Source organism: Moesziomyces antarcticus (assembly GCF_000747765.1).
Source record: "Moesziomyces antarcticus DNA, scaffold: scaffold_v10011, strain JCM 10317, whole genome shotgun sequence".
Classification (NCBI taxonomy): domain Eukaryota; kingdom Fungi; phylum Basidiomycota; class Ustilaginomycetes; order Ustilaginales; family Ustilaginaceae; genus Moesziomyces; species Moesziomyces antarcticus.
This window is the reverse complement of record NW_014638999.1, coordinates 164,893-178,313: the sequence shown is the minus strand read 5'-3', so window position 1 is coordinate 178,313 and position 13,421 is coordinate 164,893. Positions and strand designations below refer to the sequence as shown.

General features: G+C 62.3%; 5 protein-coding genes across 5 annotated transcripts; 3 read left to right on the top strand and 2 right to left on the bottom strand.

The window, feature by feature from the left end:
• Positions 1-578: 578 nt before the first annotated feature.
• PAN0_011d4235 (uncharacterized protein) lies at positions 579-1,039 on the top strand (the record flags this gene model as incomplete). Its single annotated transcript, XM_014800205.1, has 4 exons — positions 579-628; positions 713-729; positions 807-920; positions 996-1,039. 4 exons carry the CDS (start codon positions 579-581, stop codon positions 1,037-1,039), a joined length of 225 nt encoding a protein of 74 aa, XP_014655691.1.
• Positions 1,040-1,524: 485 nt separating this feature from the next.
• PAN0_011d4234 (uncharacterized protein) lies at positions 1,525-3,369 on the top strand (the record flags this gene model as incomplete). The annotated part of the gene is made up of 1 exon (XM_014800204.1): positions 1,525-3,369. One exon carries the CDS (start codon positions 1,525-1,527, stop codon positions 3,367-3,369), a length of 1,845 nt encoding a protein of 614 aa, XP_014655690.1.
• A 593-nt stretch (positions 3,370-3,962) lies between these two features.
• On the bottom strand, positions 3,963-6,983 carry PAN0_011c4233 (RNB-domain-containing protein; the record flags this gene model as incomplete). Its single annotated transcript, XM_014800203.1, has 1 exon — positions 3,963-6,983. One exon carries the CDS (start codon positions 6,981-6,983, stop codon positions 3,963-3,965), a length of 3,021 nt encoding a protein of 1,006 aa, XP_014655689.1.
• A 146-nt stretch (positions 6,984-7,129) lies between these two features.
• PAN0_011c4232 (uncharacterized protein) lies at positions 7,130-8,131 on the bottom strand (the record flags this gene model as incomplete). Its single annotated transcript, XM_014800202.1, has 2 exons — positions 7,130-7,637; positions 7,758-8,131. 2 exons carry the CDS (start codon positions 8,129-8,131, stop codon positions 7,130-7,132), a joined length of 882 nt encoding a protein of 293 aa, XP_014655688.1.
• A 1,218-nt stretch (positions 8,132-9,349) lies between these two features.
• On the top strand, positions 9,350-12,954 carry PAN0_011d4231 (uncharacterized protein; the record flags this gene model as incomplete). The annotated part of the gene is made up of 2 exons (XM_014800201.1): positions 9,350-12,116; positions 12,698-12,954. 2 exons carry the CDS (start codon positions 9,350-9,352, stop codon positions 12,952-12,954), a joined length of 3,024 nt encoding a protein of 1,007 aa, XP_014655687.1.
• Positions 12,955-13,421: the final 467 nt, after the last annotated feature.

Genomic DNA, 13,421 nt, shown 5'->3' with positions numbered 1-13,421 from the left:
CGAGACGCGCACTGCTCAACCGCCTCTGCACCGTCGATCCGCCGCGTCTCGCTCCGGCGCCCTGGAAGGGGTCTGCCGCACTCAGGGGCTTGCTGAATCGGCTAGGCGTGAGAGCTCCTGCAGCCGCCCTGCAGCCGTTCCAAAAAAAGCTGCTTCAAAACACGCCCTGCAGCCTCCACTTGCCTGTTCGGGGCAGCCAATTTTTCGACTCAGAGCTAGATGAGAGCGCGGCCTAACACTGTGAAAGGTCGCGCTTTTTTTGGGACGTGCTTTGTGGAGGCTGCGCGGCTGGATGACGTCTTGGAGCGCGTTCGGCTGCAGCGGCTGCCCGCGGATGGCAATGGGCGATAGCGGTGAGCAGCAGCGACTCAGCCAAGTGGACCCTGAAAGGCCGCCCCTCGTCGCTGCGGCTCGGCGAAGCGGGGGGCGGGCTATCGAAGCGCAAGTCAATCGACCGGCTGTGCTGGAGGAGGAGGAGCCAAAAGTCCCTTTGTCCCTTCATCTTGCGCCTTTGTCCGAAACCATCATCACCCCTTCCCTTTGTCTTTTTCTCAAAGCTTATCCCTCAACCCTGAAACATGTCCGACAACCAGCAGAACAAGGGCGAGGAGCAGTCGTTCTCCATCCAGTGAGCAACAATCACCCTCCGCTGCGTTGTCTCGCTTCGAACGCATGCTGATCACCTTTGCCCTCACTTGTGCTCGTGATGCAGGCCCCACCCGGCAACCAGTAAGTTGCCCCCTATGCGCTCGTGTTGATCGTTTGACTTGCACATCCACTGACGGTCCTTGCGTTTTTCTGCGCAGCCAACGACCCCAACAACGACCCTGCGCTCAACTCGGGTCTCAAGGAGGGCGTCTTCGGAGGTGGCAAGCCCGGCCCCGCCGTCGTCAACACCGAGCAGCTCGAGGAGCCTCTGAGTACGTCCCACAGCACATGCGACAAAATGCCCGCAACGGACTGACAATTCTTGTTCTCGATCGTGACGGGTACAGGCCGTGACGAGCTGGCCAAGCGTTCCGCCGAGCTCAACAAGTGAAGCCGCCACGGCACAATGCACGCCGTGATGCAGCCTTAGAGTCTTGGCTCTGCTTTGCTCTGATTGCCCCCCTTTGTTCCGTCGTAGTGGAAATGCTAAAGTGGTCTCTGCCTTGTGCCACGCGAGCGGTGTGGGACAGCACAAAGGGCTTTTGCAGGATGGCTTGACACCAGCGGAAACGCCTGCATTTTCCCGCCGGATTGACTTGCATCGTGGTCCCTTTGTTCTTGCCGCCAACAGGCTGCCTTTGTGCCGTGTCCCAACTTCGGGTCCCTTTGTTGCAGTGCTTGAGTCGTGGCAGCATACTCTGAGAGTGCGTGCCTGTCTCAGGACGATCAGCGTCGTGCAGACATGGGCAAGAGATATAAGGAAGCGGACTGGTCCAGGATCCGCCCCGCGTGCTACCTCCATCGCTCTTTGCCTCCTCTACCTCTGACTCTGATCTTCCTTTGCTCGACCTTGCTGATCTTCACGCTCATTCCATCATGCTCCAGTCCAACACCGACGCACGTTCGTTCAAGCTGCAGCCGGCGCCACGACCCAAGACCAAGAAGCGTCCGCAGTCGTGCACATCCCCCCCAACTCCGGCAGCTGCCTGCACCGCATTCCCCATCGTTGACATCAGCTCGGACACGCGATCTCTGCGCTCGTGCTTTGACGACGACGATGCGCCCACACCGCGGGCGTCGCACTTTGCCTCGCCGCTCTCGCCTCGCTCCAGCATGTCGACCACCTCGGCGGCATCCATTCGCTCCTCGAACTCGGTTGCGCGTCTCCTGGCCTCGCTATCCGTATCGCCTCGCAAGACCTCGCCCGCTGCTACGGTGCCTGTGATGCTGACCAGCAAGTCTCCGACACCTTCGTCGCCGTTGTTTCCGCGTCGAACGCTCATGCGGAGTCTGTCGGCAACGTGTATGAATGCGAACCTCAAGTCGCCTACGGAGCCGATGACGCCGTCGGTGGATGCAAAGATGCGCAAGAGGATGGGGTGGAGAGGTGCTCTCAGTGCGCGCATGCAGGCTGAGACGGCTATCCTCATGTCACCGGGTAGCCCCATCACACCCCGTCGTGCTGAGGCACTCCACACCCCCACCCAAGCAAACACTGTGCCCGATGCGACCGAAGGCGAGATCGAACCGCTCAGTGCGACGCTCAAGAGGCTCGGGGCCAAGAGACGCACCGAGAGGTTCGCGTCGACATGCGTACCTGTCCAATCGCCCCTGCCCGAGGAGGAGTGCAACATCAAGAGTCCCGATACGGCGAGGAGCGAGTCGTGGCAGGTCATGACGGCGACGCGAAAGATCTTTCAGCTGCCCTCGTGGGTGCGGTTTGAAGCGAACCACCATGCTCGAACCCGTGCGACCGCCGACAACCGCCTCGCCGCAGCCGAGTATTCGAAGCTCCAGCTCGAACGTTCCACCACCCAGGAGGCGGGTGCAATGCTGCCCAAGCTCAGCCATGTGGGCGATGTGGCTCCCGATAGTCCCAACGGTGAACTCTTCGCCGGCTTCGACATTGACTTGAGCGAGGAGAAGAAGACGGAGCCAGAGTGGGTGGTGAGCGTGATTCGACCCCCCAATATGGCGGCACTCCGCACGGAGAAGGTGGAAGCCAAGGGCAGCAGGAAGGTGTTGGGGGTGGTGCGTTCTGCCTTGCCTGGCTTGGCTCCACAGCGTCGGATAAAAGGCTACACCGCGCAAGAGGAGCGAGATGGCTGGGGCGGGGTGACGAGGTCAAGTTGGTTTCGCGGCTACGGTAAAGGCCCGCTCGTATCGCCCAATCCGCCGGACAAGCAGCGCGGGCTGAAGAAGATCATCCTCCAACCGGCGGGGAAGGAGGATGAATGGGAGGATATCGACGAGCCTTCGCACCCAGATGGTGGTGTGGCCAAGTCGTTTTTGGAGATGAACGGTGCGCCTCGTTTCCAACCTCGCACTACGGCCAGGAGGTGGTGGTTTCGCTCGTCATCATCCGAAGCGAAGGAGGGCAAGGATTGGATGGGCGATATCCAGCTCGACACCTGGCGCACCAAACGGCTTCCCGTCGACAAGGTCGCTAGCGAACTGGTGACGAAGCACGACTCGGTGGAGAATCGCCCCGTGCGCAATCGCCGCGCTAGGACAGCTTGGATCGTCGCCGCCCTCACCGCTGTGATTGTCGTTGCGATCGTGGGAAACGTCATCGCAGCCAAGAGCAAACCGATCAATCAGATTGGAGGAGGCGGGTCGGTGGCGAATGGGATGGGACCACCAACGGTAGTGCAGCCACCGACGGTGCTCGATCCGAGACAGTCGAGCGTCGCCAAGGCCGCACAGCTGTCGCACACTTAGTATATAGATCTTGATAATTGCATTTCTTGCTCGTTCAATCACGAATTGACTGTGGTGGCTGGTTGGCTGCGTGGGCATGGTGAGGCCCGGAGTGTTGCTGCACGTTGTCAGGTGTCGAACTTGGACGCTCGGCCGGGTGTTTGACACGCTGATACGCCGAGAACATGTGGTCGTTTCGAGTGCCTCGCTCGAGCAACACCGAACTCGCACCTGACTTTGCTCGGCTCAGGCCCTCACATTCAAGTGTCGCGTTGAGTGGGTGGCAAGCTGGTTTGAGCCGAACCCGTGTCAGTTTCACGCACTGAACAGGGGTAGAAGGCCTGACACTCCGTGTGTTCTAGCCTGCCACTGGATACAGCGACCGAGGAGAGCAGCGTCCTCGAGCGATTCTTCGGGCACCGCTATGGTGCGCTGGCACAAGGAACCTCTTGCGTCTGGATACGCGGCAGCGGCTGGATTGAGCGTACCACCCCAATCTCGTCGCTGCGTTGCCTCGCCATCGCGGCCACAAGATGCTCACAGTACACGCACGGTATGGATCCAATCAATACTCGCCCTGCGTGGGGGGAACAAATTTCTATTGCTCGCGCGCGCTAATCAAGGAGATGCATGGCGACCTTGCCGCGCTTGGTGTTGGCGTCCTTGGTGACGCCGATGCTGACGGTGCACTGGTCAAAGATGCCCAGCTTTCGATCGCTCTTCAACCCGGAAACGCTCTTGGGGATGGTGACTTGGTACGCCTCCTGGTCGAACTCCAGTTCGTCCTGGAAGGTAATCAGCCCCTCTAGACCGAACTGGTTAACAAACACCGCAATGCCGTTTCGGAAAACCCTAATCACGTACGCCGAAGCATTCAGCCCGCCTTCTTTGCCGCTGGAGGAGTTTCGTTCGGCAATGCTGAGTCCGACGTAGAACTCGACGCTGGCACGACCGGCTTGCTGCGCGCTACGGTGGCGTTTGTTGACGACCTTGAGGATGTCGTCGACGTAGTCCTTGCTGTGAAGCGAAGGATGCAGTGGCTCGTAGTTGATAGACGCTGCCAGTTGACGGTGCGCCAACACGTCGGCATAACGTCGAATGGGTGACGTAAAGTGGGTGTACATCCCAGCAGCTAGACCGTAGTGACTGAATGTATCGCGTGCAACACTGCCGGAACAAAAGTACTCGGCAGACAACATGCACCGCGTAGCCATGATCCTCACCAGCGTGTTGAACGTCCCATCGGCTGGATCCACACATTTATCGAGTGAGGCAGCCAAAGCGCCCGAACTCGACACGTCCAGCTCCATCCCGCGTCGCTTCAACAGAATGTCCTGCAGCGTCTCAAAGTTGGTCCGGGGCGGAGGCATGTGTCTCCTGAGCACCGCCGTCATGGGAAACACCTCGTAAATCCGCTCGGCCACCGAGACGTTGGCGAGCAGCATGAACTCTTCGACGAGCGAATTGGTCTCGCGCATCTCCTTTTGTTCGACATCGATGGGTCCGGCGGATTCGGACGAGTCGAGGTGGATGCGCACCTCGGGAGAGGCGAGGTTGAGCGCACCCGCATCCATGCGCTTCTGCTTGAGCTTCTTGGCGAGCGAGTTGAGCAGCCGGATCGACTTTGTGATGGCGTCGTTTTTGGACGCGTCGTCCTTGCGCAGCTGAGCCTCCTCGTACGTAAAAGCGGCCTTGGACGCGATGACCGACTTGTGGAATCGCACATTCACGATCTCGGCCGAGGGCGTCATCTCCCACACCGCACTAAACGCCAGCCTCTCGACGTACGGCCGCAGCGAGCACAGGTTGGTGCCGAGCAGATGCGGCAGCATGTCGATCCTCTTGTCCACCAGATACACCGTAGTGCCGCGACTGGCCGCTTCGGCATCCATGGGATTGTCCGGACGCACAAAGTACGAAACGTCGGCGATGTGGACGCCCGCCTCGATGTTGCCGTTGGGCAGCTGCTTGGCATGCAGCGCATCGTCAATATCCTGGCATCCCGGTGGGTCGATGGAGCATATGATCTCGTCGCGCATGTCGACGCGGTCGCGCCACGCGCGGTGCGTCATATCCTTGGGCGGCACCACCCAGCTGTCGCCCTCGGCGGGCAGACAGTCGAGGATCGCCTTGCTGAACGGCCGGTACGGCACATCGTGCTCGAGCAGCAGCGACTCCTGTTCGGCCTCCTTGGACTCGGCCTGTCCGAGCGCGCGCACAAAGTGGCCGTCCGGATAGCGCGATACGGGCCGCCACGCATCGAGCGCCACGAGGATCTTTTGGCCCATGAGCTCGCGCGCCTGGCGTGTGCGGATGCGGATGCGCGGCAGCTTGCGGTCGACGGGCGTGGCGAACACGGTCTGCGCACCCAGGCTCGAGAGCGCCGATGAATTGACCGAGTTGGCGTCGACGTGCGCCACGTACGAGCGCCAGTTGCGACGCACGATGCCCACCACTTTGCCCGTGGGCTGCGGCTCGCCGCGTGCCGAGCGTGCGTTGGCCTCGGCATCCGCTGCCTCTTTCCTGGCCAGACGCGCTTCGATGTCGTCGTCAGCTACACCTTCGCCGTCGCCGGCCTCGGCGTCGTCGTCCTTGAGTGCAGCGTCGGCGTCGATGACTTCCTCGGTGGCGGCCTTCCACTGGTCCTTGGGCAGCATCTGCACCGCCACGATGTCGCCGTCGACGGCGCGGTTCATGGCCTCGCGTCCGACGAGGAGGATGGGGCGGGTGAGCGTGCCGGCGCGCACGGTGGCTTCGAGGTAGTTGTACGGATTGGCGTTGAAGAAGCCCTGGAGGAGCTGTCCGGACTTGATGCCGGCCATGAGCTGGTTCTGGGGCAGATGCTCCGGGTAGAGCACGGCGCGCTTGTCGCTGCCGCCGGAGCCGGCTACGACGGAGCGGGAGGCGAGAAGGTCGAGGAGCTGGTCGGCATTGTCGAGGCCCTCGATGTAGTCGCGTACGGACATGGCGCGGATGTCGTGGTTGAGCGCGCGCTGCACGTTGTCCTGGTCGTCGCTGATGAGCAGCACATCGAGGTTGGCCTTGGTGGAGGAGCCGGGACCTGTGGAGGCCATGAGATGGGTGCGGTACCACTTGGCAGCGACTCGGATGGCCCTGTCGTTGCGATCGTTGGGCGACTCGTCTTGGTCCTGCAGCACGGCGGTGTCGCGGCCAAAGTCGTTGTAGAACACCCAGAACCTGCGATCCGGGTCGGCGATGAGGTTCTTGAGGCGGTTGAAGAGCGGGAGACTCCTGTGGCGCACCTCGTCGGCGACGGTCTGGAGCACGATGACGTCTGTGAAGCTCGGATTCTCGATGAGGTCCATCTGGTGGAGGAAGGCGTTGGTGTCGAGCACGAGGTAGTGGTTTCGGTCCACCTTTTTGTTCTTGAGTCCGGCGGGATCGAGGAAGATTTTCTTCTGGAGGCCGGCATCCTGGGCCTGTTTCTGCATGTCGGCGTGGAGATGATGGCATCGTTGGCATGCGCGAGAGCCGCAGGCGATGTCGTCGCGGAGGTAGCGCTCGCGGAGCACCTTGAGCACCTTGCCGCGTGCGGTTTTGCGGAAGAACTTGCGCTGAGCAGACTCGAGCTCCACGCCAGAGAGCGGGCGCTTCTGTATGCTGATTTCGACCATGGCTGCGGTCGTCGTTGTGGGGGGTTACGAGTGGCGCCGTAGAGGGGATGGTGGAGTGGCAGAGAGGACGAGGTGGGACTCGAGATCGCACTTTCTTCAGGTTGGTCTGCGCGGAGTCTTCGAAGTGGAGCAGCTTTCGGAAAAAATTAGAGGAGCGCGCAGCAGATCGGTGCTTTGAGGTTCCCGATGTCGATTTCGATCCGTAATGTTGGCGCCCCGCCAGCGAGGCGAAAAGCGGCTCTGCAGATGGGCGTCGGTGTAAGACGTAGCCGAGACGCCCTCGGTAGAGCCTCTGGACTGGGTCCGCTGTGGTACGCTGCCAAAAAACGGCTTGGAGGGTAAGCGACTGCGCATGTCCAGATGCGGATCTCAAAGAAGAGCTGCTCAACTAGCACACCTAGCTTGCCGGTCGAAGGATGACGATAGGGAGACTCGGGAGGTATGAGCGGCAGTGGTAAGAGGGCGGAGACGAAGCGGAGAAGTGCAAAGGCCGGAGTACGATAGCGGCAGAGTTGGGGGAGCGGAAGGCTCATGACATTGATTGGATCGATACGGAGGATCGCGGCGATGCTGGCGATACTGGATCGGGCGGAGTTGGATGGTGCCACAAGGCAGGAGCGAAAGCGCCCATTGTGTCTCCGGACCAGATTGGCACTGTGGATCGGCGCTCATGCGTAGATTGAGGGCAGGAGACCAAGATGGATGGATCGCTCTGCAGCATCCATCTGCAGGAACGCTTCCAAACCGCCACGAGGCCAGTCTCAGCGTATGCACAGCGGATGCAGTTTCGGCACAGTGAGCCAGCGATCTAGGGAAGGGATGGATGTTCGGATGAGCCGCGGATGGAACGAGCATGTCGGATCGGCCGACGCATCGTGGGCTGTCGGAGCTGGCTTGGGCGAGTGTGCAGCGTGGGGTCTCAAGTCGAAGGGATGAGGAGGAGTTTTGGCATTCCATCTCCGCCGCCAGCCAACGCCACTTTGCCAAACGCGTCCGTTGAGCCTCTTTTTCTGTCGCGCATTTCCGTCGTCCTGCCAGCCAGAGCCAGGGCCAGGCACCGGCGGTTTGCGTTCAAGTCCAAGCTCATCACCGCATGTAGCAGCGAGCAGCGCTCTGTTGGCAAAGTGCATCAACGTGGCGTCCAGCATGACCGAAGAGTACAGCGCCCCCGCATTGTGGCGGTACCGAGACAAGGGCCATGGTTGTCAGGCGAACCCGATCCTCAAACCGTCCGTTTGGGTTTCAGGCTTGCGAGTCTAAAGCTTGAGAGCAGAAGCACGCCGGTCAACCTGCACTTTATCCTGGTGCAGCTGTCTCATCCATAGCAGCGGTGCAGCGGCAGTGCGGCAGTGCAGAGGTGCAGAGGTGCGTTCGATGCATCAGTCAAGATGAGCGGCTGCGGAAGAGTTTGAGGATGAATGCACGTTGGTGGCGAGTGCAGTTGGATATGCAGGTGGAGAGAAGAGAGCGCCCATCCCACTCGCGCCTTGTCGTGCGCGAGTTTCATTTTGGAATTTCGGCTGGTCAAAGGCGCGCTGCCCACGCAACACGCGCTGCGCTGAGTGTGCAGCTGCAAATGGGCGTTGGACGGTGCATCAGCAGCAGCAGCAGCAGCAGCCGCACGCGCCGCTCTCCAACCTGTTAAGGCTCTCCACGCTCGGTGGCCCAGCCAAGCCAAGCCAAGCCGAGAGAGAGAGAGAGAGAGAGAGAGAGAGAGAGAGAGAGAGAGAGAATTGGCTCGACGCTCGAACCTCCTTTCTCCTCATCCTGTCCTCCTTCCTCCTCCATCTTGGTCGCAGACCATCGCATCACAGAGCCACTGTCGGCCTCAGACACTACACCGACTACTCATCGCCACCACCACCACCACCTCTATCATCGTCGCCTGCTTTGCCCTGCTTTGCCCTGCTTTGCTTTCCCCTTCATCTGCAACTGCAACTGCATCGACGTGTCCACCACCGCACTCATCTACGCACGCAAGCCCCTTTCAATCCGCGCCTCGACAAGCATGCACTCCACCTGATTGTCCCCAAGACTTCACATCGCTCCCCTCTCGTGCATCGTCTGCGCACCCTTGCGTCATCGCCAACCGTCCGCGTCGCATTCGCCCCACCCCACGCCCACGCCCACGCCCACGCCCACCCTCCATCACCTTCATATCCAAAGGGCGTTCATTGCGGCTCATATCCTGTCCAATCCCACACAGACGCCTAACCACCACTGCCTCTCTCTCTCATCTTCCACAAAAACCACCCACCCGGACGCAGGCGTCCCTTTGCTATATCAATCCCTCGCTCCACATTCGTGCCCTCCGCCATCCCCTTGGTCTCCCTCGTTCCAAGTGCAACCTCAGCACGATCACCGACATGGACGCCTTCCAAGCAGACACGACTCCGCCACCGACCCCCGGTCCGAGCTCGTTTGCTCCACCGTCTCCGCATGCACAAAGACTCGCAAGGCAGCCTCCAACTTCGCTCTCGCTTCGCATCCCACAAGACGGTCAATCTCGCCTCACACATCCTTCGCCGCTGTCCGCTCGGCCAGCGCTCCCGCTCTCGCCAGGCCATGCCTCTTCCAGCACCCTCGCGCCTCCGCCGCTGTCTAGGCTAGCACGCAAACGCCCGTCCAAGCTCACGCTCGCGCCACCATCGCTCGCCGACGATCCGGGCCTCTCGTCGCGCTCCATGCCCAGCTCGCCCGTCGTGCTCTCCCGATCCAACTCCAAATCCGAGCACCAGCCCGACTCCACCGTCGCGGCCCCATCCGCCATCTCGGAAGCCGTCAGGCATCTCTCGAGCACCCTGCGCGGAACGCCGCGAAGAAGACCCAGCATGCCCTTCAAGGACACCTCGGCGCAGCGCTCCGCTTTCCCAGAACCTCCGAGCGCATCCAGCTCGCGCACAAGGCCGCCAGAAGCCTTCCGCGATCCATCCGAGCACATCCTCAGCGGCAAGGGCAGCACCCTCCAGCACGCTCGCTCCGTCTACTCGCACGGCCCCGTCGAAATCCTCCCCGGCCTCTACCTCGGAGACGAGCACAACGCACGCGATCACCACACGCTCTCCGCCCTCGGCATCACCACCATCCTCAACGTCGCAAAGGAGACCACCTTGGATTTCACTGCAGACGCCGCCAGCGCATCACCCGCGCAGTGGTCGCGCGTGCCCGAACGCAGGGGCACTCTGGCAAACCGTGAGCTGCCCTCGGCTCGCTCCCATCGCGACTCGGCGCAATCCTCTCAAGTGCCCCCCACACCCGGCGCCTACTTTACTCCACCCACCACCGCATCTCTGCCAGTCGCCAGGGACAACAACGACGCGCCTTCGCCTCGCACCGCCATCAGCCCCTCGGTGCTCCGCAACACCTCCTCCACGCCCAACCTGCTCACCCAGTTCCTCCACGACGAGCCCGCCTCGACATCCGACCTGTCGTCGCACACGCAAGCCGCGCCTGTCGACGCATCGGCCGACCTGCGAACGCTGACGGCGCAAGACGTGTTGAAGTACCGCACGCTGCGTCGCTCCAGCGGCTCGTCTTCCGACGATGCTAATGACACGGCATCGTCCCCCTCGTCGTCGCGAGCACCCAGCACTTGCACGTCGGCAGCCACCGAGCTCACACCCCCCGCGCTCATGAGCATCCGCGCAAAGGGCAGCGATGCCGAATCCGAATCCCACGACGCCTACGATTCCAGTGCATATTCCAGCCAGCAGGTGTCGCCTAGATATGCGTCCGACGCCGGCGAGCAGCAGTCTCCATCCGCCTGGGTCACGCACGTCGAGCTGCCCGCCAACGCCACGCTCACCAGGGTGGCGGTGGGCGCAGCAGACGGGTGCGCCGCCGAGGTGCGCTACATCAAGCTGCCCTGGACGCACGACGAGACCGAACTGGCGTCGGGCCACGGTGGATTCGCGCAGGGGTGTGCGCTCATCGCCGAAGCGCTCGGCGTGGATGCTCGGTACTGGTACGCGGCCAAGATTCCGGAGGATGTGGATGCGTGCTCGGCGCTGCACGACGATGCCAGCCTGGCGCAGGTGCAGACGAGCCGCACGCCCGGACGCATCCTGGTGCACTGCCAGTGCGGAGTGAGCCGCAGCGCGACGCTGGTGATTGCGTTTGTCATGCAGGCCGCCGCCATGCGCTACGGCTTTGAGGCGGCACGCAGCCTGCTGGGCATGCACGACTGCTACAACATGGTCAAGGACAAGTCGTCGAGCATCTCGCCCAACATTTCGCTCATCTACCAGCTCGTCGAGTGGGAGCGCTACCTCTCCAGCGCCGCCGGTCGGCTGCGCGACGTGCTCGGCATGGCCAGCGTACGCAACCACAGCGAAGCGGGTCAAGTCATGGATGTAGGGCATTCTACGAGCCTGGCGGGTGCAGGATGGTGCACCGAGACCATGGACGAGGCCATGTGGAGCAAGATGCGGCTGGAGGAGGAGGAGAAGGAGGCCGCCGAAGAGGCGCGGCGGCGCGAAGAGCGACTCAACGAAGCGGTGCGTCTGGCGGCAGAGAGAAAGGCGGCGCAGGATCGGCTCGAAGGACTCACGCCCGACTCGGCGGCGGCGGTGGGCAGTGATGCGGCAGCCGGATCGCTCATGCAGCGGAGGCGCAAGAAGGCGGCTCCTGCACTGCAGCTCCAGACGGCCGGGGCGGCGGGTGGAGCAGGAGCGGCGTTGGCGAGTCCCGGGATGCAGCGACGCCGACCGCCAGCGCTGCAGCTGTCGCGCAACGGAGCCGACAGAGGCACCGCGGTGGAAACGCCGTTCCAGACGGCAAGGATGGAGGTGTGGACGGGCAGCGAGCACGACGGCGATGGCGACGTGATGATGGACGAGCTGGATGCACCGCAGACGCCGCTGCGATCGTGGGCGATGGACTCGGATGTGGTGTCTACGCCGACCGCGCGAACCGCCGCAGGGCCGTGTGAGGGCGAGGCGGATGCATCGACGCTGCGCACGCCGAGCGCCCGCACCCACGCCTCCTTTACGCTGGGTGGTGAAGCGCGGTTGGATCGGGCGCGGCCGTCATCGACCTCGCACGTGTCGTTGGGACGCGAAGGAGTGGTGTCGAGTACGCGTGCACGGATATCCCGCAGGGATATCCGTGCACGGGTAGTCGTCAGGGATATCCGTGTGCGCTCGCCTCAATTCGTCAAGTTCACGCTATGGCAGGTCTGTCGCAGATGCACACAATACGACGTTGCAAGGGTAGGAGGGGTAGGATGGGTAGGATGGGTAGCAGCGCGTTGCTGTGCTTGGACAGGTGGTGGCATGCACGCGTGCATAAACTGGCTGCATTCAAAGTGTTTTTTTTCCGCCGGCTCTGGTGCGTTTCGACGCGTCTTCCCGCCGCCACGCGGCGGGCGGCTATACGCGCAGGCTTGGCGTGCGTCCGACAGTGCCACTCTCGCTGCCGACCCGAGATCGTTGGCAGCTCCGCGCCCTTTCGCCGCCTGCCGCCCGTACTCTCTTTGCCATGCTCTTGTACATTTCCGTCTTGCGTCTGCTCAGCAAGCTCGTCCCTCGGACAATCTCCTTTGCACGCACGAACGCTCGCATCGGATGGCCGATGAAAAATAAAAGAATGGGAATGAGAATGAAAACAAAAAGAGAGTGTTGCCAGGAACGCGTGGGCGGCGTGGCTGAGGAGGGGGAAGGAGGGGGAAGGCCGAGGCCGTTCGCTGGCCAGGCAAGCATGCGACGCTGACGCAGTCATGAGTGGTCGACAAGTGGCTAGCATCACCTGGTCCATGAGTGCGTATCTGCCCTCTGGATGCTGGCTGGCTGGCTGGCGCAAGGGCGGTGGAATAGGAACCAAGGCCTCGCTCGTGCTCGCTCGGCCTCGCTCGCTCGCTGGCTGTCGAACGCTCGCCCAGCTCGACGGATGCGATCCGACTCGCCCTCCCTCTCGTCTCGTCCTTACCGGTCTGCTCGGCAAGCGTGATGGCCGATGGCACGCCCAGATGTGATGGGCGTTGCGCACGCCCGACCGCGGCTGTTGCCCCCAAGCTCAGCCTCGACAAATTCTTTGCGGCTTGGCCAGTCTAGCCAGCCTGGATGTGCTCGTTCAGCTCGATCACCGTGCCATCCCCCATCCGATAGGCTGCATAGCCTGGCAACGTGAGCCAGTCGGCGCGGCCGAGCGCAGCGGCTCCTCCGAAGACACTGGCGCACTTGCTCCCCTTCGGCAGAGCCGAACAAAAGGAAAGGCCATCACTCCGCCCCTGCGGTCGGGAGCAGCCGATCTGCCGCAGGCGCCCTCCAGCTCTCCCTCTCCTCTCCCTTGTCCGCCTGGCCGGCTGCTCAGCCAAGCCGAGCCAAGCCAAGGCAGGCAGGCAGGCAGGCAAGCAGGCACGCACGCGGCGCCCATCCGCTTGGCGCCTTTTCTATATCTAGTCGGGCATCCAGGCCGGTCCTCGCCCCCCTCCCCCCCCCC